At 47.4% G+C, this 22,678-nt stretch overlaps 1 protein-coding gene across 2 annotated transcripts in view; it reads left to right on the plus strand.

Annotated features, from left to right (window-relative positions):
• The window catches only part of RSPRY1 (ring finger and SPRY domain containing 1), a 242,018-nt gene that overhangs the window by 160,643 nt on the left and 58,697 nt on the right, over positions 1–22,678 (plus strand). For both annotated transcript variants that reach the window (XM_078771686.1, XM_078771685.1), the window contains one exon: positions 16,833–16,944. In XM_078771686.1, the coding sequence (XP_078627812.1) occupies positions 16,833–16,944 (112 nt within the window). The remainder of the gene's footprint in view (positions 1–16,832; positions 16,945–22,678) is intronic.

The raw sequence follows: 22,678 nt of genomic DNA on the forward strand, positions 1-22,678 counted from the left end.
CAGATCTGTTCAGCATGTCAGTCTACTAAAATGTCATTTTAGAATTTGCGATAGGTCACGTGGTTTTGCAGATATCGTTAATTAAACGAAAATAATTTTTTTAAATGGATATCTCTTGAATCGCTTTATTGATCGACGTGAAACTTCATACTGTAGTATAAGTCATGAAGAGTAACAAGTGTGCAAAGTTTCAAGATGATTGGATGTACGGTCTGGAAACTAGAAGTTGTTATTGCCTGAAGAAGAAGAACCACAACACCTTTTTTTGACCAGGCCATGTGACATAACCACCTCACGAGCTAAGGGTAGCTCGAAATTAAATTGTCTTCGGATTTGACAGTCGCTAGAGGGTGTTAACATTCGAATGCAACAAATCTGGGCAAATTCTGATGAATTTTCGTAAAACTACACGATATTGTCATTTACATTGGAAAATAACATTGTAAAACTCTCCGCCGCCTCGGCTTATTTCTCGCTCTGAAGTTCATCCTGTCTTCAATTTTAAGGAGAAAGAGAGGTATCTATCTGCAAGCAATGGTGACCTTTATTTTGTGGAAATCCCATTTACAATGACGAAGTTATCCAAAATCTAACATTTTAAATGGGTCGTATTTCCAAAGTGAATCTTCCACAGGTAAAATATCCACACGTGCAGGCACACCTTACGGCGTCAATTTGGCTCCGATTTCAAATCAGATTTCGATTGTCGTATTGCCTCGGATGAGTTAACAAAATACCACAACAAATTTGGTGACAATCATGAAAAATTTGACCAAGTTCGATCGACGGGATACTTCGTTCTTCCGCTGACATACGGCACGGGCCACGGATGACGTCATGCCACGGCAGGACGTTCTTCCACGGGTGGCAGATATCGTTAATTAAACGAAAATATTTTTTTAAATGGATGGGGGGGGGGGGGGGGGTGTAGGGATGTGTGTGGGGGGTTGTGTGTGTGTGTGGGGGGGGGGGGGGTGGATATGTGTGTGTGTGTGGAGGGGTTGGGGTGTGCATGTGGAGGAGGGGGGGATGGATATGTGTGTGTGTGTGTGTATGTGTGGAGGGGTGTGTGTGTGTGTGTGTGTGTGTGTTGGGAGTGGGGTGGGGAGATGTGTGTTTGTGTGTGTGTGTGTGGATGTGTGGATGTGCGTGTGTGTGTATGTGTGTGTGGGTGTGAGGGGGGCGGGTGGATATGTGTGTGTGTGGAGGGGTGTATGTGTGGAGGGGTGTTCGTGTGGGGGGAGGGGTGTGGGGGTGTTTGTGTGTGTGCATGTGTGTTAGGGTTGGGGGGGGGGGTGGGGGGATGTGTGCATGTGTGTGTGTGTATGTTGGGGGTGGGGTGTGTGTGTGTGTGGATGTGTGTGTGTGTGTGTGTTGGGGGTGGGGTGTGTGTGTGTGTGTGTAGGGGAGATGTGTGTGTTTGTGGGGGTGGAGGGATGTGTGTGTGTAGGTGGGGGTGGGGGGGATGTGTGTGTGTGTATGTGTGTATGTGTGTGTGTGTGTGTGTGTGTGTAGGGGGGATGTGTGTGTGTGCGTGGGGGGAGGGGTGTGCGCGTGTTTGTGTGTGTGCGTGTGTGTGTGTGTGTGTATATGTGTGTGTGTGTGTTGGGGGTGGGGTGTGTGTGTGTGTGTAGAGGGGATGTGTGTGTGTGGGGGGGTGGAGGGATGTGTGTGTGTAGGTGGGGGGGGGGGGCTTGGTGTGTGTGTGTGTGTGTGTGTGTGTGTGTGTGTGTGTGTGTGTGTGTGTGTGTGTGTGTGTGTTGTGTGTGTGTGTGTGTGTGTGTGTGTGTGTAGGGGGGATGTGTGTGTGTGTGTGTGGGGGGAGGGATGTGTGTGTGTGTGGGGGGAGGGATGTGTGTGTGTGTGGGGGGGGAGGGATGTGTGGGTGTGTGTGTGTGTGTGTGTGTGTGTGTGTGTTTGGAGGGGTGTGCATGTGGGGGGAGGGGTGTGGGAGGGGGTAGGGGGGATGTGTGTGTGTGTGTGTGTGTGTGTGTGTGTGTGTGTGTGTGTGTGTGTGTGTGTGTGTGTGTGTGTGTGTGTGTGTGTGTGTGTGTGTGTGTGTGTGTGTGTGTGTGTGTTGGGGTTGTGTCAAAGCATGTCCAATGAAAGTGGGGTTGTATCACAAGTGGGGTTGTATCAAAAGTGGGGTTGTATCAACAGTGGGGTTGCATCAAAAGTGGGTGCGAGTAAACCGGTCATCACTGCCAGCAGTTTTAAAGTGGCAGTTCTAGTTATTATTATTATTAAATATCATGAAACATTTACATTTTGTAGTCCATTGTATAATTTAAATAAACATAAATGCAAATTTCGCATGTGGAAAAAGTAAGTATACCCCTACATTTATCACTACTTCAAATACCTAAAATTAGAATGAGGTGCACCAGCTCAGCTGCAAATGATTAGAACATCGTTAGAGAGGATCTTGAAGGAACCTGTCTTATTTAAACCTCAGACATTTAGTTTGGTTTGCTCTTTGTTGTTGAAGTGTGCGGCGTCACCATGCCTCGATCAAAAGAGCTCTCCGAGGCCTTCAGAAAGAAGGTTATAGAGGCCTACGAGACTCGGAAGGGATTTAAAAAGATCTCCAAACAATTTGAAATCAATCATTCGACTGTCCGGAAGATCATGTACAAGTGGAGAAGATTCCAAACAACTGCCAACTAGTCCGGCAGCTAAGCTAAATATAGCATAACAATTGTGCATTTTGTGAGGAAAGCACCAAATTTGGCACACTAGTAGACTATCATATTATGAAAAGATCTGGATATTGGGCCATCTCAGATTCAGAGATTTGATTTTTGCAAGATTTGCAGACTTTTCAGATTTGCAAGCTGAGATTGCAACGCCAGGGACGGCCGACTCCTTCCTGCGAGCTGCCCACGTCACCCGCACAAGAAGAGCTCATCAAATCACTGCAGTAGCACTGCACATCCTGCAACACCGTGCGTATGAACACCACTGTATGACATATGCGGATGATGCAGAAGACCTGCCTGAGTTCGAAGACTGGTGTCACCAGAGAGGAGAAGACATTCCCAACTTTCAGTACTGGGCAACTGTGCTGGAACTAGAGATGTTGGTACTGGTCTACGTGCGGTCTCTGCGGCAGGCTTCATTCATGATGTACCTTGATGCCCTGATGGAACTGGTCCCATGGTTCCATGCCTTAGACCACACACACGATGCCAGGTGGGTCCCTGTTCACCTGAGGGACATGGTTGCACTCCCAATGAAGCACCCAGATGTAGCCAGAGAATTCAGGGCTGGCAACTTCACTGTACAGAAGACGAAGAAGGTGTTCTCTTCGATCCCAATTGACCAGGCGCATGAACAGAATAACGCCTGCATCAAAGGAGATGGTGGAGCAGTCGGCCTCATTGACGACCCAAGTGCCCTGCGGCGTTGGATGATTGCCGGGCCAGAAGTTGCCAGGGCCATAGAAGAGTTCCAAGATGGCCATCAACACTGGGGGAGGCGAGAGGACACACGTCATCACGACTAGACACCAAGTGTGCAGACCTCTTTCGCCAAGGATGTCCGCACCCTTGTCAGCGTCATAGAAGAGCTTGGCAACCCCTTTGAGGAAGAGAGCATGGATCTGGTTGTCCTTGACACAAAGGAAATTGCAGGTCCTGCTGCAGTTGAGACTGTCAGGAATGTGAAGAAGATTGGCCAAGAGCAGTTCCAGGCTTTCACCAGAGAATGCCTGGTGGAAAGGACCAAGCCAATTGATGATGCAATTCGTCGGAACAAGCTGAAGGTGTCATTTTGGAAAATGGCTGCCACAGCCATCAGGGGCTGAATTTGAGATGGCCCAAAATCCAAATCTGTTCATAATAGGATAGTCTACCAGTGTGCCAAATTTGGTGCTTTCCTCACAAAATGCACAATTGTTATGCTACGTTTCCCCACTAAACTTGTTCAGGCCAGGACACCCTAGCAAGTTCAGCCTGAGAGCAGACCGCAAGATGCTGAAAGAAGTCTCAAATAACCCCAGAATGTCATCACGGGACCTACAGGTAACTCTTGCCACTGTTGATGTCAAAGTGCACGAGTCTACCATTAGAAAGAGGCTGCACAAATTTGATCTACATGGGAGGTGTGCCAGGAGGAAACCTTTGCTGTCCAGAAAGAACATCAGGGCAAGACTAAAGTTTGCCAATGAACACCTAGGCAAAGACCAGCACTTTTGGAACAATGTGCTCTGGACAGATGAGTCAAAGGTAGAGCTATTTGGCCACAGTACCAGAAGACATGTTTGGCAAAAACCAAAGACAGCATTTGACCACAAGAACCTGATACCAACTGTAAAGCATGGTGGTGGAAATATTATGGTTTGGGGCAGCTTTGCTGCATCAGGGCCTGGGCAGCTCACCATCATATAATCCACGATGAATTCTTCGTGGTACCAGAGGGTGAATGAATGAATGAATACAAACAACAACAACATGCATTTTAAAGGCCATTTTCCCTGCTAGAGCGGGGGTTAGCCTTGCGGTCCCCATGACAATCTTCTCCATTTCGCCCTATTTTCTGCATCTCGCCTTGTTAACCCCCTTGCCCGCATTTCTTCTTCCACCATCTTTAGCCAAGTCTTTCTCGGTCTTCCCCGTCTTCTACTTCCTTCTACATTCATTTCCATCATTCTTCTCAACCAGTCACTTTCATCCTTCCTCAACACATGACCAATCCATCTCAACCTGTTCCACTTCACAGCATCAATCACAGGCTCTATTCCCATCATCTTTCGCAATTCATCATTTGTCTTCCTCTCTCTCAACGATACTCCGCACATCCGTCGAACCATTCGCATTTCCACCCTTTCCAACCTTCGTTGCTGCTCTACGTTCATTACCCATGTCTCGCTCCCATAAATCACAACACTTCTCACACATGCAGCATACACCTTTCCCTTCAGCTTCAACGACACTCCCCTCATCATCAGCACGCCACTCAATTCCCGAAACTTCTTCCATGCACATCTCACTCGAGCAACCGTTGCCGAGTCTGATCCACCTTCTCCATTCAGCATGTCTCCGAGGTAGCAAAATGTTTTCACACCTTCCAGCTTCACGCCGTCTCCAAGATCCAACTCAACATTTCCTCCATCTGCAGCTCCCTCTGTGCACACCTTACATTTGAATGTAGCTGCCACACTGGTTAATGACCCTCTCAGACCACTACATTTTTGATGAACCCACTCAGCGCACATTGTACACTGAATGGAGTTCACTCCGACACCCTTCCTACACACAGCACAGGGCCACTTCCCAGTTCTTTCCACCAAACCACATGCTTTACCACTTGCCATCACCTTCGTCTTTCCGATATTCATCTTCAGACCTTTTGTCTCCATACATTCCTTCCACGTGTTCCTCTTTTCCTTCAGTCCATCCATACTTTCCGCAATCAACACCAGATCATCTGCATACAACAACTCCCACGGTAAACCCTCCTTTACGTTCTGAGCCAGTGCCTCCATCACAGCTACAAATAGTAGTGGACTTAGTACCAACCCCTGATGCACTCCCACCTTCACCTCAAACTCACCACTGTTCCTGTCCTTCGTCCTTACAGCTGTGCGCGCTCTTTTGTACATTGCCATCACTACTCTGATCAACCATTCCTCCACTCCTAACTTCCTCAATGCCCATGTCAATACTTTGCGTGGAACCCGATCGAATGCTTTCTCCAGATCAACAAACCCAAGAAACAACTTCTTCCTCTTCTCCATGTACTTCTCCTGCAACTGCCTCACAATGAAAAGCGCGTCTGTCGTTCCTCTTCCTGGTATGAATCCAAACTGCATTTGGTCGATCTTCACTTTCTTCCTTATCCTCCTCTCCAACGCCCTTTCCAATACCTTCATTCCATGCTCCAATAACTTTATCGCTCGGTACGAGCCACACTCCAGAGGGTCACTTTTCCCCTTGTATAGAGGGATGAGGGTACTCAGGTCCCAAACCACTGGAATGCAGCCTTCTTTCACCACCAGATTACAGATCTCTGTCATTCTCTTCACACCCCAACTTCCTACTGCCTTCAACATATCTCCCACAACTCCCGTCGGCCCTCCCGCTTTTCTACCCTTCATTGCTTTTATCGCTTCCTCAACTTCCTTCTCAGTTATCTTCTCTGCCGGTTCTAAAATTGGGTTACTCTCTATGTTGCCATACCATTCATTCTCTGTATTCAACAGCATTTCCATATATCTTTTCCATCTTCCTTTAATTCCATCTGGGTCGACAACGATTTGTCCCACTTCATCCTTCAAGCAACTCACCCCCATCACATCACACCTCTCTTTCGCTATCTGCTTTGCAATCCTGAAGACTGCTTTCTGACCCTCTTCCGAATCCAAGCGTTCTCCGAACATTTTCCGACATGCCTCCTGCGCCTTTGCTACCTCTTTCTTTGCAGCCTTTCTGGCTGTCTTATAACTTTCATGCTCTGCTGTTTCTGCTCCCATACCCTTCGCCTTCTGCCACTCCTTGAACTTCTTCCTCTTCTCGTCAATCCTCTTTCCAACTTCATCATCCCACCACCATGTTTCCGAGTGCCTCGGTGGTCCTTTTGTCCATCCACCAACCTCACCAACGGCTCCCAACAGACTAGCTTTCATTGACATCCAACCACTTTCAAGCTCAACCACATCATCCTCGACCCGACTCAGCCTCTCTTTTAATGCCTCCCTTACTGTCACTTCTTTCAACCCCCACACCTTCATTCTCGGTTGGTACTTCACCCGCCGAGCTCTCCTCGCACCTTTCACCCTTACGTCGCAGACAACCAAGTGGTGCTGTGAAACAGCCTCCTCCCTCGGGATCACCTTTGTGTCCCGGAAGTGCCCCCTATCTCGCTTACGCACCATCAGGTAGTCAACGGTTGTCGTCGACCCACCTGACGTGTATGTAACAAGCTTATTATCCTCTCTCTGGAACTGAGTATTACAAATCAACAAATCAGCTCCATCAGCAAACTTCAAAATCCTTTCACCTTCTCCATTTCTCACACCATATCCGTAACCCCCGTGAACTCCGTCAAAACCATCCATACTCCTTCCCATATGTCCATTTAGGTCTCCTCCTACCACAACAACTTCCTCATCTTTCACGTTTTCCATCAGCTTCTCTATCGCACACCAGAACTTGTCCTTCTCTTCATCGCTTCGACCAACCTGCGGAGCATATCCCGAGATGATGTTCACCAAGAGCTTTCCAATCATCATTTTCACCATCATCAACCTATCACTCACTCTAGTCACACTCACCACACTGTCTACAAACTCCTCAGAAAACAGGACACCAACACCATTCACGCCCTCCAGGCACCCTTGCCACACAAACTTGTATTTCTGTCCCTGCCTACCCTTCACCATTCTCACACCACTTCCCTTCCATCTCGTCTCTTGCACACAACATATGTCCACTCTTCTTCTGACCAATACTTCCACCACTTCTCCTGATCTCCCTGTCATTGTCCCTACATTCCATGTCCCAAACCTCAGAAACCGATCTCCACTTTGGGCTGTACCCTGCCCATCTGTAGTTGTAATTGCCATGGTTCTCTTTTTTGAGGCAATGTTTTTATGGCCGGATGCCCTTCCTGATGCCAACCCTCTTAGTCGCCTCTTAAGACACGCAGGGATACGGTGTACCTATTCTTATCCAGGGTACACACTGGGTGAATGAATGAATGAATGATCGTTTTAAGGCCATTTTCCCCACTAGAGCAGCGGGGGTTAGCCTTGCGGGCCCCAAGACAATCATGGTTTCCTGTTTGAGGCAATGTTTTATGGCTGGATGCCCTTCCTGACGCCAACCCTTGGTCGCCTCTTACGATGCGCAGGGATACGGTGTACCTATTCTAAACCGGGGCACACAACGGGTACCAGAGGGTGCTTGAGGATAATGTGAGGCCATCTGTCGGAAAGGTGAAGCTCAACCGAAGGTGGACCATGCAACATGACAATGACCTTAAACATACCAGTAAATCCACCAAGGAATGGCTGAAAAGAAAGAAATGGAGGGTTCTGGAATGGCCAAGTCAAAGCCCGGATCTAAATCCCATCGAGATGTTGTGGGGGGATTTGAAACTAGCTGTGCATGCAAGATGTGAGCCCTGGTGTTGGGCTAGCGGCTAGCGTGCCGGCTTAGGATCCTAGGATCCTGGGTTCGAATCTCGGTCGATCGCCGAATTAATGCCAGGGGGGTTGACTCAGCCTGTCAACCTTCCGAGGTCGGCTAATTGAGTACCAGTTCACTGGTAATTCCCTGTTTGTCGTTGAAGGCGGCAAAAAGGGTTGGCGTCAGGAAGGGCATCCGGCCGTAAAACATTGCTTCAAAAAGGGGACCAAAAAACAACAACTACCACGGTCCCCGAAAAGGCCAACCCCCGCTTTGCGGGGAAAAATGGCCTCTAAACGGGTTTTTTTTTTTTTTTTTGTGCATGCAAGAAACCCCTCAAACATCGCACAGCTGAAAGAATTCTGCATGGAGGAGTGGGCAAAAATTTCTCCCAGTCGATGTCTGGTAGACAGTTATAAGAAACACCTACTTGAGGTTGTTTCTGCCAAATGGGGCAATACCACCTATTAGAGCCAAGGGTGTATTTACTTTTTCCACATGCGAAATTTGCATTTATGTTTATTTAAATTATACAATGGACTACAAAATGTAAATGTTTCATGATATTTGTTATATTATATCACCTTTATCTATCAATATTGTTGAAATGAAGATCAAATAGCTGTATGTTGATATATGTTGAAAAAGTCAAAACTTTACATGGGGTGTACTTACTTTTTCACGTGACTGCATGTACCAAGCCATTGTCAAATCACTCATGAAACTCCTTTACTTGTAATTGACATTTTCAATTTGTAGTCTGCCTCTGTTCAGACAGACTTTGCTCCTAAATCCAAAAATCTCCACAACTTGTCTGCAAGTGGCTTGAGTCGCTTTTTTCTTTTCTTTTTTTGTATACTGAATCGAGGCTCGTGAAAGAGCTAACATTTACTTCACAAACAAATCAACCAGACAAACAAAATATATAAAAAGAGGGAGCGGAAGACAAGATGGGGAGAGAAGGGGAAGCACACAAACACAACATTTGAGAGCAGGGAGATGTGTGGGAGGGAGAGGGCTTGGGGGGAGGAGGTGTCGGAAGGGGGGAGGGGGTGTGTGGGAGCAGTATAAAACACAAGGACACCAAGGACTTCAAGGACAGAAGTTGGTGTTTCAAAAAAGTGGATTTGGGGAGAAATTAGCGGGGGTAGAAAAGGTCAAGGTTTTGGATGGGGGAAGAAAAGAGATGGTAGTGAACAGGTGTTTTAAAGACCTGGAGGGAGGAGTGGGATTGAAGAGAGTGAGGGAGTTTGTTCCATAGGTGGGAGAAAAGAGGAGTGAAGGTGAGCAGAGAGTCTTGATTTTGGCAGTTTAACCATAAGAGAGTTGCAGGCAGATCTTGTGCGACCTGTAAGAATATTTGGGGGACAGAGCCCAGAGAGAGCTGGAGGAGCAAGGCCGGAGAGGAGTCGGTAGAAGACAGAAAGACCACCAACCTGCCTGCGGTGAGTAAGTGAAAGGCCCTCGGAGGTAGCTTCATCGTGGGAGATTCCAACGATTCTGAACGCTTTGGTTTCAACAGCGTGAAGATGAGCTAGGTGTGAGGCAGGAGCACCAGCCCAGAGGGGAGAGCAGTTGTCCATTGAGCTGCGGATGAAAGCCTTGTATGTGGTGAGGAGCTCAGGTTTGCCAAGGAAGGACTTCGCACGACGGAGGATGCCCAGTCGGCGACTGGCTTTGGAGGCCAGATTTGAAATGTGGTTTTCCCAGGAAAGATCATGGCAGATAGTGAGACCCAAAATCTTGAGTGACAGAACTTCTTGGAGAGGATTAATCAGAAAGTGGATGGGAGGGTTGTCCAGTCGGTCTTTTCGGAGAGACATCGTAAGAGTGCGAGATTTGTCAGGATTGAAAGACATGTTCCACTTGTTTGCCTTGTCTGTGATTTTGTCCAGGTCTGCAGAGAGTGAGGAGGCTGCAGACTGCCGATCTGAGGGATGAGGAATGGAGCGACAGAGAGTAGAGTCATCAGCAAAGGGATAGAGAGGATTTTCAAGAGAGTCAGAGAGATCATTGATGAAGACCAGAAAAAGCACATGGCCCAGAACACTGCCTTGGGGAACTCCAGCCTGAACAGGAAGAGGAGATGAGAGAAACCCATTCAGGGCCACACGTTGACCGACTAGAGAGGAAGTCCACCAGCCATGCGTGGAGATTTCCATGGATACCAAAAGAGGAGAGTTTGGTGAGCAGAGCGGGGTGCCAGACCGTATCGAAGGCACGTGATATGTCAAGGGAGACAGCTCTAATTTCCTGTTTGGCATGGAGGACCTCCATCCATTGTTGAGAAAGCAGAAGCAGCATGTCCAGAGTAGAGTGACCAGGTCTGAAACCAAATTGATGATCAGAGATCAAGCCATTGGAGAAGAGGAAAGATTTCATATCTGAAGCAATGATGGATTCCATGACTTTGTTGATAATTGGGAGAAGGCTGATTGGTCTGTAGTTGCTAGGATCTGTTTTTGCACCTTCTTTGTGCAAAGCGGTGATATTGGCTGATTTCCAAGCAGATGGCAAATGACCTTGAGCAAAAGAGAGGGTGAAGAGAACAGAGAGGGAGTGAAAGAGCGGAAGAACAGCATTTTAGGACCCGTGGGCTGATGCCGTCAGGTCCAGTTGCAGAATCAGAGTCGAGGGTTGACAGAAACTTTTCCACCTTGTCAGGAGGAAAGGACACAGAGTCCAGGAGCAGCTGGGTACTACTGGGTACGGTGGGTGCAGAGAGTGATGGGTTTGGGACACAAGATTTAGAGGTAAACACAGAGTTGAGGCATTCAGCTTTTTCACGTGCGGAGTCAGCCGTGTAGCCGTTTGAGGTGAGGGAGGGGATGGAGGGGGAACAAACACCAGAAACAGATTTGACCAGACGCCACCAGGATTTGGAAGAGGGAGACAGATAAGAGTGTTCGGTCCTGAGAACGGAGTGATATTGTTTCCTGGCTCTCCTGAGGGTGGACACACACTTGTTTCGGGCTTTGTGAAAGGAAATGAGATTTCCTTCCATTGGATTTGCTTTCCAGGAGACGAAAGCAAGTTGTTTCTGGGCAATAGCCTCACCACAAGATTCCGTGTACCATGGACGGGAGGAAGGGTATGACAACTGAAGATGAGATGGGATAAATCTGTGCATGAGAGAGAGAAATTTACTTTGGAAGAATTCCCAGGATGAGTTGATGTGAGAGGCGGTAGAGATGATTGATGGCTGCTTGAAGACCGTGCCAGTTGGCCTGAGTGAAATGTCAGACTCGTCGACGCTAAGGAGGCTCTCTGAGAATGGGCAGAGAGATTTCCACTTCAACAAGCACATGATCAGATGAGCCGATTGGAGCAGAAGAAGAGCAGCAGACATTTTCGGGGAAGTTAGTCATAACCAAGTCCAGAAGAGAAGATGCTCCGTTGACTGAGATCCGGGTCGGGAAATTGACAGATTGTGTCAGTCCCAGTGAGCCGCAGAAGTCCTTTGCTGAAGAGCCATGGCTGGTGAGAGAGGTACCCACACCCAGCCAACTGGCATGGTGACAATTGAAATCACCACATATGAGGAAGAGAGAGTTGGGACGGGTAGATAGAAGTTGGTCCATATTATCAGACAGCGAGATGTAGATGGAGTCATCACTGTTTGGTGGACGGTACAACACACATGTGAACAAAAGGTGGGAGCGAAAGGGAAGCCGTAGCCAAAGGTATTCCTGGGGGTGAGGAGGAGAGAGGGCAGTGCAGGGCGAGTGAGGAAGAGAGTTATTTTTATAAAGATAGCAACCCCACCTCCAGGACGAGGCCCAGGTCTATCATACCGGAGGAGGGAGTAATCTGGGAGAGATACCAAGGAATCAGAGACATCATGAAGGAGGAAAGTTTCTGTTAAGTAGATCACGTCTGGTTTGTCAGAAGCAACCTGTATGGAGAGATCAGTCAAGTTTGAGCGAAGGCTCCGGATGTTTGAGGTCCATACCGTTAATGAAGAGGAAGGGGGAGCATCGGATACAGAACGGGGGGTTGGGGGGGGAGGGGTAGGGTAAGATGTGGAAGAGGAGGAAGAGGTAGGGAGAGCTGTTGAAGATGTGTCAGATATTTCAGAATAGCTTGGAGAAAGGGAAGAATGGGGCGGACAAAAGGTTTGATGGTGATTGGGTGAGGCGCAGTGAGGTGTTATTTGAGGAGGGGGAAGAGTGAGGCAGAAGGTTGGGGGAGATGAAGGTGAAAGTTGGAAGGGGGAAGAAGCGGGGAGGACGCTTTGAGGAGGAGGGGTGAGAGGGGAGTCTAGGAGGGGAGGAGCGAGGGAGAGTCTCGGAGGGGAGGGGGTGTGGGGGAATTTAGGAGGGAAGGGGCAAGGGGGGAGATATGAAAGGGATGGGTGATGGGGAAGATTTGGAGGGGAGGGGAAAGGGGGAAATTTTGAAAGAGATGGGTGATGGGGATGATTTGGTGGGGAGGGGCAAGGGGGTAGATTTGGAGGGGAGGGGTGATGGGGAAGTTTTGGAGGGGAGGGGTGATGGGGAAGTTTTGGAGGGGAGGGGTGATGGGGAAGATTTGGAGGGGAGGGGCAAGGGGGAAGATTTGAAAGGGATGGGTGATGGGGAAGATTTGGAGGGGAGGGGCAAGGGTGAATATTTGAAAGAGATGGGTGATGGGGAAGATTTGGAGGGGAGGGGCGAGGGGGTAGATTTGGAGGGGAGGGGTGATGGGGAATTTTTGGAGGGGAGGGGTGATTGGGAAGTTTTGGAGGGAAGGGGTGATGGGGAAGATTTGGAGGGGAGGGGTGAGATTGGATTTTGAAAAGTGTACGATTAATGGGAAACGAACATTTATTGCAAAATGAGTTGCTTGAGACCTTCGAGTCAAAAATACGTTAGAGGACGCTGAAGGAGGGGTGGAGTGCTGGAGAGTTTCGGGAATGTAGAAAAGAGGAACTGTGAGAAATGGAATTTTTTTTTGGAATGAATAGATTTGGTGAGCAAGTCGAAAGCATCCTTTTATAGAAGAAGAAAAAGGTGTTATAATATACAACAGAATACAGTTCTTCAGGGGAAAGTTTAAACATTTTTAACAACGTGATCACGAACAACGTGATCGAAGAACGAACGAACAAATAAGAACAACGAGTAAACGAATAAGAACAGAGAAGGAAATATTTTTTAGTTTTTTTTTTTTTTTTTTTGAAAAATGATGAAGTGAGGGTAGAGCTCGAGATTAGCTTGACTGTAATCCTTCACTTACTGCTTCAGGACAGCCAGGGTTTGAGGTTTGTTGGTGTAAACTTGACCTTTGGCAGAACCCCAAAATAGAAAATGGAATGGATTCAAATCCAGGCTGTGGGGTGCCTACTCATGTGCTGTGCCCAAGCTGATGACATGATTTCCAAACAGCTGGTGGAGCAAGTCGATGGTTTCACCTGCAGTGTGCGGTGGGGCACCACCCTGCATGAACCATGCAAGTCTGAGTTGGTTCGGAGACAGTAGTTGAGCGAGGTCAGCGTGGAGTCTGCGTAAGACCTCGCAGTACCTTTTGCCGTTGACTGTCACCGTATTACCATTGGCGTCTTCGAACCAATATTGTCTAAGCATACCCCGATCTGGCCTTCAATGCACAGAAGCTAGTGAACTTGGGACCCTCGAGAGACATCTCAGACACGTCCTCAGGAGGCTCAGCACCCCAGAAGATGTTGTCGTGAATGTTGATAGCCCCATTCAAATGGGTGTCTGCTTCATCACTGAACCAGACGGAGTTGATCCAATTTGGGTACCTTTCCATTCGGTCACTGAACCAATCACACAGTTACTCAATCCAATCTTACCATGTCATTCAGAGTTGGTTTATGCCTTACAGATATGATGCTCGAGTTCAGAAGTGAGAATGTGCCACACAAATGATGCTGAGATCACCAGTTCTCGGGAATGCCGACGGTGGGATTTCTTAGGACTTTTGATAGCAGACTCTCACAAGATCACTGTTCTCTTGGTCCTTAGTAACACTTGGTGGGTGGCATCTGTTGCCTTTGTTTTTTTTGTTTTTTTCATGCTTCCATGTGCTTGGAAGTGCTCCACAAACCACTGAATGCTCCCATTGGAAGGTTCATTACAGGTGTGAACATTGTAATACTAACAGTATCATCAGCACACCTGCACATATGATTTGCACACCTGCACGTCTCAAACCACAAAGTCACGATTTTAACTTTTTGTTCCACTGTGAACACCATAGTTGATGTAGGGTCCTACTGACTACTTGTTAGAAATGGCATACATACCACCACCACCACCATAACCTGCAAGAGAGAAGGGTGTAGCATTAGAAACGACAAAATTAGGCGGCTCAAATAGTCCACTTTTTTGAAACACCCTGTATATATGAAAAACGAAGACCCACTCACATCTCTCACATGTGAATGGGGGAATAACCAATCAGCTCTCACATCATCAATTACCACAGGTGGCGAGGATTAAATACATAAATCTACTCCTTCCATGCTCTTCTAGCCGAAAAGATCTGCATAAATGCAACCATAAACGGCTACACAAGGTAAACCTTTTGCTGCTTCAAACTCTTCTCAGTCCCTGCACAGCTGTAACAACATTCACATTTATGCAACTTTCTTTGGCTAGAAGAGCATGGGAGGAGTTTATATTTATTTATTTATTTATATATATATATATATATATATATATATATATATATATATATATATATATATATATATATATATATATATATATATATATATATATATATATACACCAGTGTGTATACGTACATATTGACTCGGGACATTTCAGCTTTTCATTTTTAATTAATTTGTAAAAATAATAATAATAATGAAAAACAATTACACTTTGACATTATGTGGTATTTGTAGATCAGTGACAAAAAATATCAATTCAATCTATTTTAAATTCAGGCTGTAACACAACAAAACATGAAAAAAGTAAAGTGGTGTGAATACTTTCTGAAGGCCCTGTATACATACACTTTCTATATGTGTGTGTTTGTGTGCTTGCCTGTTGTATATCCACTGGCTTGTATTAAGAGGAAATTTTCACTCGACTCATCTCAATACGCGACTCATCTGAAATTTTCAATTTCACTCGACTCATCTCATCCACGGATATTTCTCTTATTACTTTATTTCCGTGAGTCCGATTTGCATTCAGGGACAGAACAATTATGGTTAACCATTTTGAAATTGCTATTCATTCGTCTAAATTATTTCGTCTGAAAATTATTTTGAAAAGTCTATTTGAATTACAGATTTTGTGCTTGCAACGGCAGGTTAAAAGTGCATGGCGAGCAGGACTGAGTCACTGAAAGTGCACACACACACACACACACACACACACACACACACACACACACACACACACACACACACACACACACACACACACACACACACACACACACACACACACACCTCTAAAGGCCTCATTTAGCATTCATCCATCCTTTTGAATGTGACGTATTAGAAAAGGCAATAACCTGAGGGGAATCCTGCATGTCAGCATTTTTTACTATTTCTAAAAATTTTTATATGCATTAGTCGAGGCTCATGGAAGAGCTAGTACAATGAACGGATCACGATGTAACGGACAAAAACAGGATGCAAAACACGTGCATGGAGAAAGAAAGTCCAAGGAGGAAAACTGGAAATTTAGAAGGGATTTGGGTGGGGTTTAAGTTAGCGATTAAAAGATCATGTTTTTGGGATGGGGTCGATGTGATATGGTAGTGAAGAGCTGTCTTGAAGAAATTGAAGAGGATGTGGAAATTGATTCTACAGGCATGAAAAAAGAGGAACAAACAAGTGGAGGTGAGCATTGATTATGTTTTTGGGTAGTTTTACCAGAAGAGGGTTTATGGTGGACCGTGTGAGCCCTGCAGATACCTGGGGGATGGGCATGGAAAGAGCAGAGGGTGCAAGACCAGAAGGGAGGCGATAGACCACTGGCCTGTCTGTGATGGTGAAGTGATAGACTCAGCTTCAGCGCAGTGGATTCCAATAATCTTGAAGGCTTTGGTTTCCATGACGTCAAGCTGAGCAGGATGTCATACAGGGGAGCCAACCCAGAGGGGAGAGCAGTACTCCATTATTTTGTGGATGAAGGCCTTGTATGTTTTTAACTGGTTCAATTATTTAACTTCAATTTTACCTCGTATCCATGAGTCGCTGAATCTCCTTTTCTTGAAAGTGTCAAGGGAAGTGAAAAAAAGATCAGTTGAACAATAGAAATATGTATGAACAGAGTCTTTCACATTCGAAAATTACAAGATCGTTTTGATCTTTTATTCTATCAGCACCTCCGCAGAAGGGATGAAGACCTTCCTGAGTTGTGGAAATGAAGAGCATCGATTAGAATAGCACACAACGTTCTGTGTTTCACTTCATCTGTACGCAAGGCACAAAGATAGCGATCTATGTTCATGGGCCTTTTCAGATTCAGCGAAGTAACTTTTGGCTCCTCCATGTATCACAAAGTTTGAAATTGCACTTTGGTGTGATATTTGACTGTCCATTCATATTTGATGCAGTGTTTTGAGTTTTGATGGGAGCAGCAGAAGCTTTGCATGTATTGATCGTGTCAACATTGTGACTTACTCGAATGATTTATTGCTGTAATTTGATCACTTTGGTGAAATGCATACATAGATTGATGTATTGAATAAACCCTTCTTGTGCATTCCGTTATGTGCTGTGCTTTTGTTGTTCAGGAAGGTTATGGAATTGGTGATGATGAATACTCCTGTGCGTACGATGGCTGCCGGCAGCTCATTTGGTATAACGCTCGCAGCAAGCTCCATCTTCATCCTTGCTGGAGAGAAGGTGAACAGATATCCTTTATCATTGCCAATCCCACTCTTGGGGTTTGGATCTTGTTTGGCTTGGAAAATTAAAAAAAATAAGAAAGGATTTAATTACTCGAGTAGATCACAATTATGTTCAATCTTGATGTGAAAAGTTCTTCCTTGTGCTCTGGATAGTTAGACTTTGAATATATACAGAGTACATGGGTTCTTCACCTTCCACCTGCACTTTTGTTTATGCTCACAAGTAAGGTTCTCTGCACCTTACTAAAACTACACTTGCAATACTTTGTATGGTATTCTCCATCTCTGGGCACACAGTCCTTTCATTAGAGTTGAATCTTTGATGTGCTTTCGGTGAATAATTATTTAGGACTTGTTCGTAGCCAGTGTCTGATGTCTAAGCGTAATTCTTCGTAGCCTCACTTGTGAAAGCTGGGTGGCCTTGTGATGCTCTTTACCATATTTTAATGTCAATCAGCTTGATGTTTTCGTCATCAAGAAAGTGCAAACTGATCAAACTGGATGAGACAACAGCTCGGGAGAGAGACAACTTATGAGTCATGGACATCCTGTCGGTGGAAGGATTCTGTTAAACAAATGATGGCTGTCAGCAGCAGCCTGGATTGAGATATCTGTCAGGTTGGAGCAGAGGCTGAGGACATTTGAGGTCCACACAGCGAGGGACAGGGGTGGAGATGTTGTGAGGGTAAGGGACAGGTGGGAGGCTCGGGGGATGATGTGCCTGGGACGATGCAGGCTGACGATAAAGATGGGAGGAAGGTGGGTTGAGGGGCAGGGTGAGTTGGATGATGGGATGGGATGGGATGGGGTGGGATGAGGGGCAAGTTTAAAGGGGGAAGGATGAGGGAGCAGACGGTGGTGGGGGAAGGGGGGGGCGAGAGGTGGGGAGAAGTTGACAGTGGGGCAGGACAAGCACTAAATATTGATATCACCAAACAGTGATTTGTTTGTTTCCATATCTTATTTCACAGAGGTGTAAATGTTGCACAGGAACCTTTTGTGTGTGTGTGTGTGTGTGTGTGTGTGTGTGTGTGTGTGTGTGTGTGTGTGTGTGTGTGTGTGTGTGTGTGTGTGTGTGTGTGTGTGTGTGTGTGTGTGTGTGTGTGTGTGTATGTATGTATGTATGTATGTATGTATGTATGTATATATATATATATATATATATATGTATATATATATATATATATATATATATTGTTACGGTACGCGGTTAAAGATGGTATGTTTGCCGAGCGGAGGCTCCGCGACCGAACAGTTATTCCCCTAACTAAAACCCGATTTACCCCAAACTTTGGCCGGATCGCGCCACCGCTATTCAATCGGGAAAACTCTAAAGCGACCGAATGCAAAGAGGAAGAAGACGTACAGAAGAGTAACTGGGTTTATTATTTACACACATATAAGCAAGAAGAAAGCAGTCACGTTTATTTACAGGGACATGAGACGCAGGTGACACAGTGAAATCTTTAGCTTATCTAACAGGCTTAACTTATTCCCAGGGACAAGACAAAAGACAGACTACGAACACACTTACACGGGGAATGATGATAGGGATGGCAGGTGGATGGCTGGCGGGATAGGGAGGTCCAACTGGTCCTGCAGCACGATCGGCTCGTTGGGCAGCCGCCGTTCCTTTGCGGCCCTGCTCCAAACTGCCGTCCAGGCCCACGCTGCTGTGGCTGCAGTTTCGGTGGCTCGAGCTGCTGTAGAGGCAGTTTCGGTGGCTCAAGCTGCTGTAGATGCAGTTTCGGTGGCTCACGCTGCTGTAGATGCAGTTTCGGTGGCTCACGCTGCTGTAGATGCAGTTTCGGTGGCTCAAGCTCGCAGCTCAGCTCTGACGCCCCAGCTCTTGTCTCCTCCCTCCTTGTCTCAACTCTGTCAAAGCTCATCTCTTGGACTCAACTGCTTCGGGAACGCCCCGCCGGCGGGTTATATAGGCCCCGCCCCTCAACCTTTGCGAACCTCCCCCAAACGTTCTCTCTCCGCCCTCTCAAGCCAAACCCCTTGTTCATGGTTGGTCGAGTGGGGCTGGCTCACTCCTCCCCTCTCTGACGAGGTGGGGACCCGCCTTTCTTCCCCAACCCTGCCTCGTGGCCAATGGTGGTTGAAGAGAAAACCGCCCAAAATGCAGTTGGCCATCGAAATGAAATGAAAGGGGACCTATTCTTATTTCACTTGGTACAATGGAGTATTTAAGTTAATGGGAGACACAGCCTTACCCTAAGACACATAATAAGATATAAGCTATCGAACAGGGGTATTCTATGATTGGCTGACGTGGATGCTTTATGGACTAATTACCGAGACGCCCTTTTTACCTTTATACAACTCTGGAGGCAAGAGGGGCCATATCCAACCAATGGTACACAGCAGTTTACCACAATCCAATACACACAATCAAAAAAATGCCATCCTCATATCCGCAACAATATATATACAGTATATATATATATCTATATATATAAAACACAGTTTGTGTGTGTGTGTGTGTGTGTGTGTGTGTGTGTGTGTGTGTGTGTGTGTGTGTGTGTGTGTGTGTGTAATGTTACCGATAGACTCCTAAACGGAGAGGCTCACGTACTTGATATTTGGCACAGATATGACCATTGAGCCTGGGAAGAACATGGCCGACCGAAAAATTTATTTTATAATAGTTTTTTTTACCTCTGCGCGGAATATTATGACCGGAATCTGACCGGAAGCAGAGCAGCGCGCTGATTCGCTCAGAGCGATCACGTGATGTTCGTTGCCGCCATTAACTCAGTTACGTATTCGCACGTATTTCAGAGCGAAAAGCGATTGCGTTTTTGCCGGGTACTTCTGCATGATTAGCATTTATGCATGATTTAGCATAGATAGTAGCATGTTTCACAGAGATTTTTTTTCAGCCAGCAGAAGTACCCGGCATTGTACGAATAATATATAGATAGTGCCGTGTAGGGCGGAGTGATGCCGCTGTGGGAGGGACCGAGCAAGGTCGCTGTGGGCGGGACCGAGCGAGGTCGCTGTGGGCGGGGCCGGGCGAGGTCGAGGTGGGCGGGACCGAGCGAGGTCGCTGTGGGTGGGACCGAGCGAGGTCGCTGTGGGCGGGACCGAGCGAGGCAGCTATGGGCGGGGCTGAGAGAGGTCGCTGTGGGCGGGGCCGAGCGGGGTCTGCGTTAGTGCGTTGCCGTTGCCGTTGCCCGGTATAAAAAGATGGTGCTTGATGCTCTGCGTCAAGATACGGACTTGATGTCCGTATCTTTACAACAGACATTCCAATTATGATGATGATAAATGTAATACCACTCAAGGAAGGCCCACAACTCAAGAGAGTGGAAAAAAACAATAAAATGAACAAAAATACGGGGAAGGAGAAGCAACCACAGAAAATGACAGAAAATAATTTCCCTTAAATTTACCGTGTTCACCAACTAGCACGACCAGATACAGGACACCAAAATAATTTCCCTTACACATATCGTGTCCACCAACCAGCAAGACCATACCACTTACCTCTGGATCAAACTGTATTTCAAATATTCAAACGGTTTTTACATGCTGCCGTCTCCTAGCAACCAATGAAATTTTTAAAAAATATTGTAGTACATTTATTTTTTAATAATGTACCATATTTACGGCAGTATATTTATTTACGCCATGAGTAAGGAAGGAAAATTTCCAGCACGCTGATTCGCTCATTCGCGCTCATTGATGACGATCACGATCACGTGATGACGTGATCACGAATGATGTTCGTGACGCGATCACGTGATGTTCCTTGCCGCCATAAACTCACAGCAAGTAGCATAGATTTTAGCATGATTAGCATTTAGCATGATTTAGCATGATTTAGCATAGATAGTCGCATGTTTCACATAGATTTTTTTTCAGCGAGGAATATTATCCACGGATTCTGACCGGTGGCAGAGCAGCGCGCTCATTCGCTCAGAGCGATCACGTGATGTTCCATCTCCGCCGACAGTTGGCTTCACTTTTCACGGAGTATGAGCGTTCTATATATTTTCAATTCAGTGCGCCCGACTCACTCACGTACTTGATTTGTGGCATAGACATGGCCATTGGGCCTTCACGGTGTAATTTGTGCGAGGCTTTTGTCCGAGTGAGCTTGAGTCGAGAGGGCGAATGTACGGGTTGGGAATGTACGGGTCTCCCTTCCCCCACCCGGCAACGCCGGTACTGGAGGGCGTCACAGGATCGGTGAGTCTCCAAAAGCCGCTTCGTGCTGTTGCGAAGATTCAGGATGATGTCGCGATTGTTGTGCTGCTCTCCGACCATGAGAACTGCAACGTCATTGTTGACTGGCCCGCCCCTTCCCTCCCCCTTCCCCCTCCGTCCTCCCCTCCCCCTCCCTTCCCCCTCCACCCTACCCCCTCCACCCTACCCCCTCCCTTTTCCCCCTCCCCCTCCCTTTTCCCCCTCCCCCTCCCTTTTCCCCCTCCCCCTACCCCTTCCCCTCCCCCCTCTCCTCCCCCTCCCCCTCCCCCCTCTCCCCCTCCCCACTACCCCTCCCCCTCCCTCTCCCCCTCCCCCCACCCCTCCCCCTACCCCTCCCACCCCTCTCCTCTCCCATCCCTCCCCCCTCCCCCTTCCCCTCCCCCTCCCCTCCCCTCTCCCCCTCCTATCCCCTCCCCCCTCCCCATCCCCTCTCCACCCTCCCCCTCCCCCTCCCCCCTCACACCCCTCTCCTCTCCCATCCCTCCCCCTCCCCCCTCTCCTCCCCTCCCCCTCCCCCCTCTCGTCCCCTCCCCCTCCCCCTCCCCCTCCCCCCTCTTCTCCCTCACGTTTATACACGGAATGCCGGGTACTTCCCCCCCCTCTCCTCCCCTCCCCCCCTTTCCTCCCCTCCCCCATTCCCCTCCCCTCCCCTCCCCCGCCCGGCAATGCCGGGTACTTCTGCTAGTATATATATATATATATATATATATACACACATACACGCACAGTGTTCCAAAAAGACCTGGACAACTTTGGTTATTATATTGTTATGAATTTGGGTAGAGGAATATCTAGAGCCAGATAGATCTGTAGAGGTAGGTATCCGACTGTCGTGATAGCGAATCTACCTGTAATAAGTTCTATGTTTAGTCCGGTTTGTCGGTATAAGCTGTATTGGTGTCCCCGCCGCGAGGGGTTCGGGGGGGTCGGGGCTTGCTAAATAGTGCAGGGATCATGGATAAAGTTCCCTCGTTCGTCGTTTCCCCCCTGTTGCCAAACCTGTGTCCCTTATGGCAATGCATACTCATATAAACACTTAGATAGGTCCTTCGTGCACAACAGTAATTAAATTCCCCTCCCTTACAATAAGACTGTGGAAGACAAGCAGGCAGCAGCCGCGTACAACACCGGCGTGGGCGTCAGACATCGAGCAAGGCTGGGAGCCACGCCCAGGAGGGCTGTTGATTGGCCAGGGGGAGGGGCAAGCAACACCACAGAGCAGGAAGCACTCGGCCAATGGGAGGGCACCAGCGGAGCAGAACCTTCGAGAGGTCGAGCTATGAGGCTCTGGTTGGGGCAGAGCAAGGATTGACGTCACACGCAAGGTGACAAAAGGGCTCGCTGGACGACATTTTGTCTCTCTTCGTGCTGGACCCCTTCATATTGGAGATCTCTCTGTGCTTGAAGCTCTTGCTCGTTCTTTTTGCCTCTGCGCTGGACGACATTTTCTCTCTTGGCTTCTTCTCCTCTCTGCCATTTCCCTCTCGGTGCATTCCTGGCGTTATTCATAC

Source organism: Myxine glutinosa, chromosome 2 (assembly GCF_964187855.1).
Source record: "Myxine glutinosa chromosome 2, kmMyxGlut1.1, whole genome shotgun sequence".
NCBI classification, from domain to species: domain Eukaryota; kingdom Metazoa; phylum Chordata; class Myxini; order Myxiniformes; family Myxinidae; genus Myxine; species Myxine glutinosa.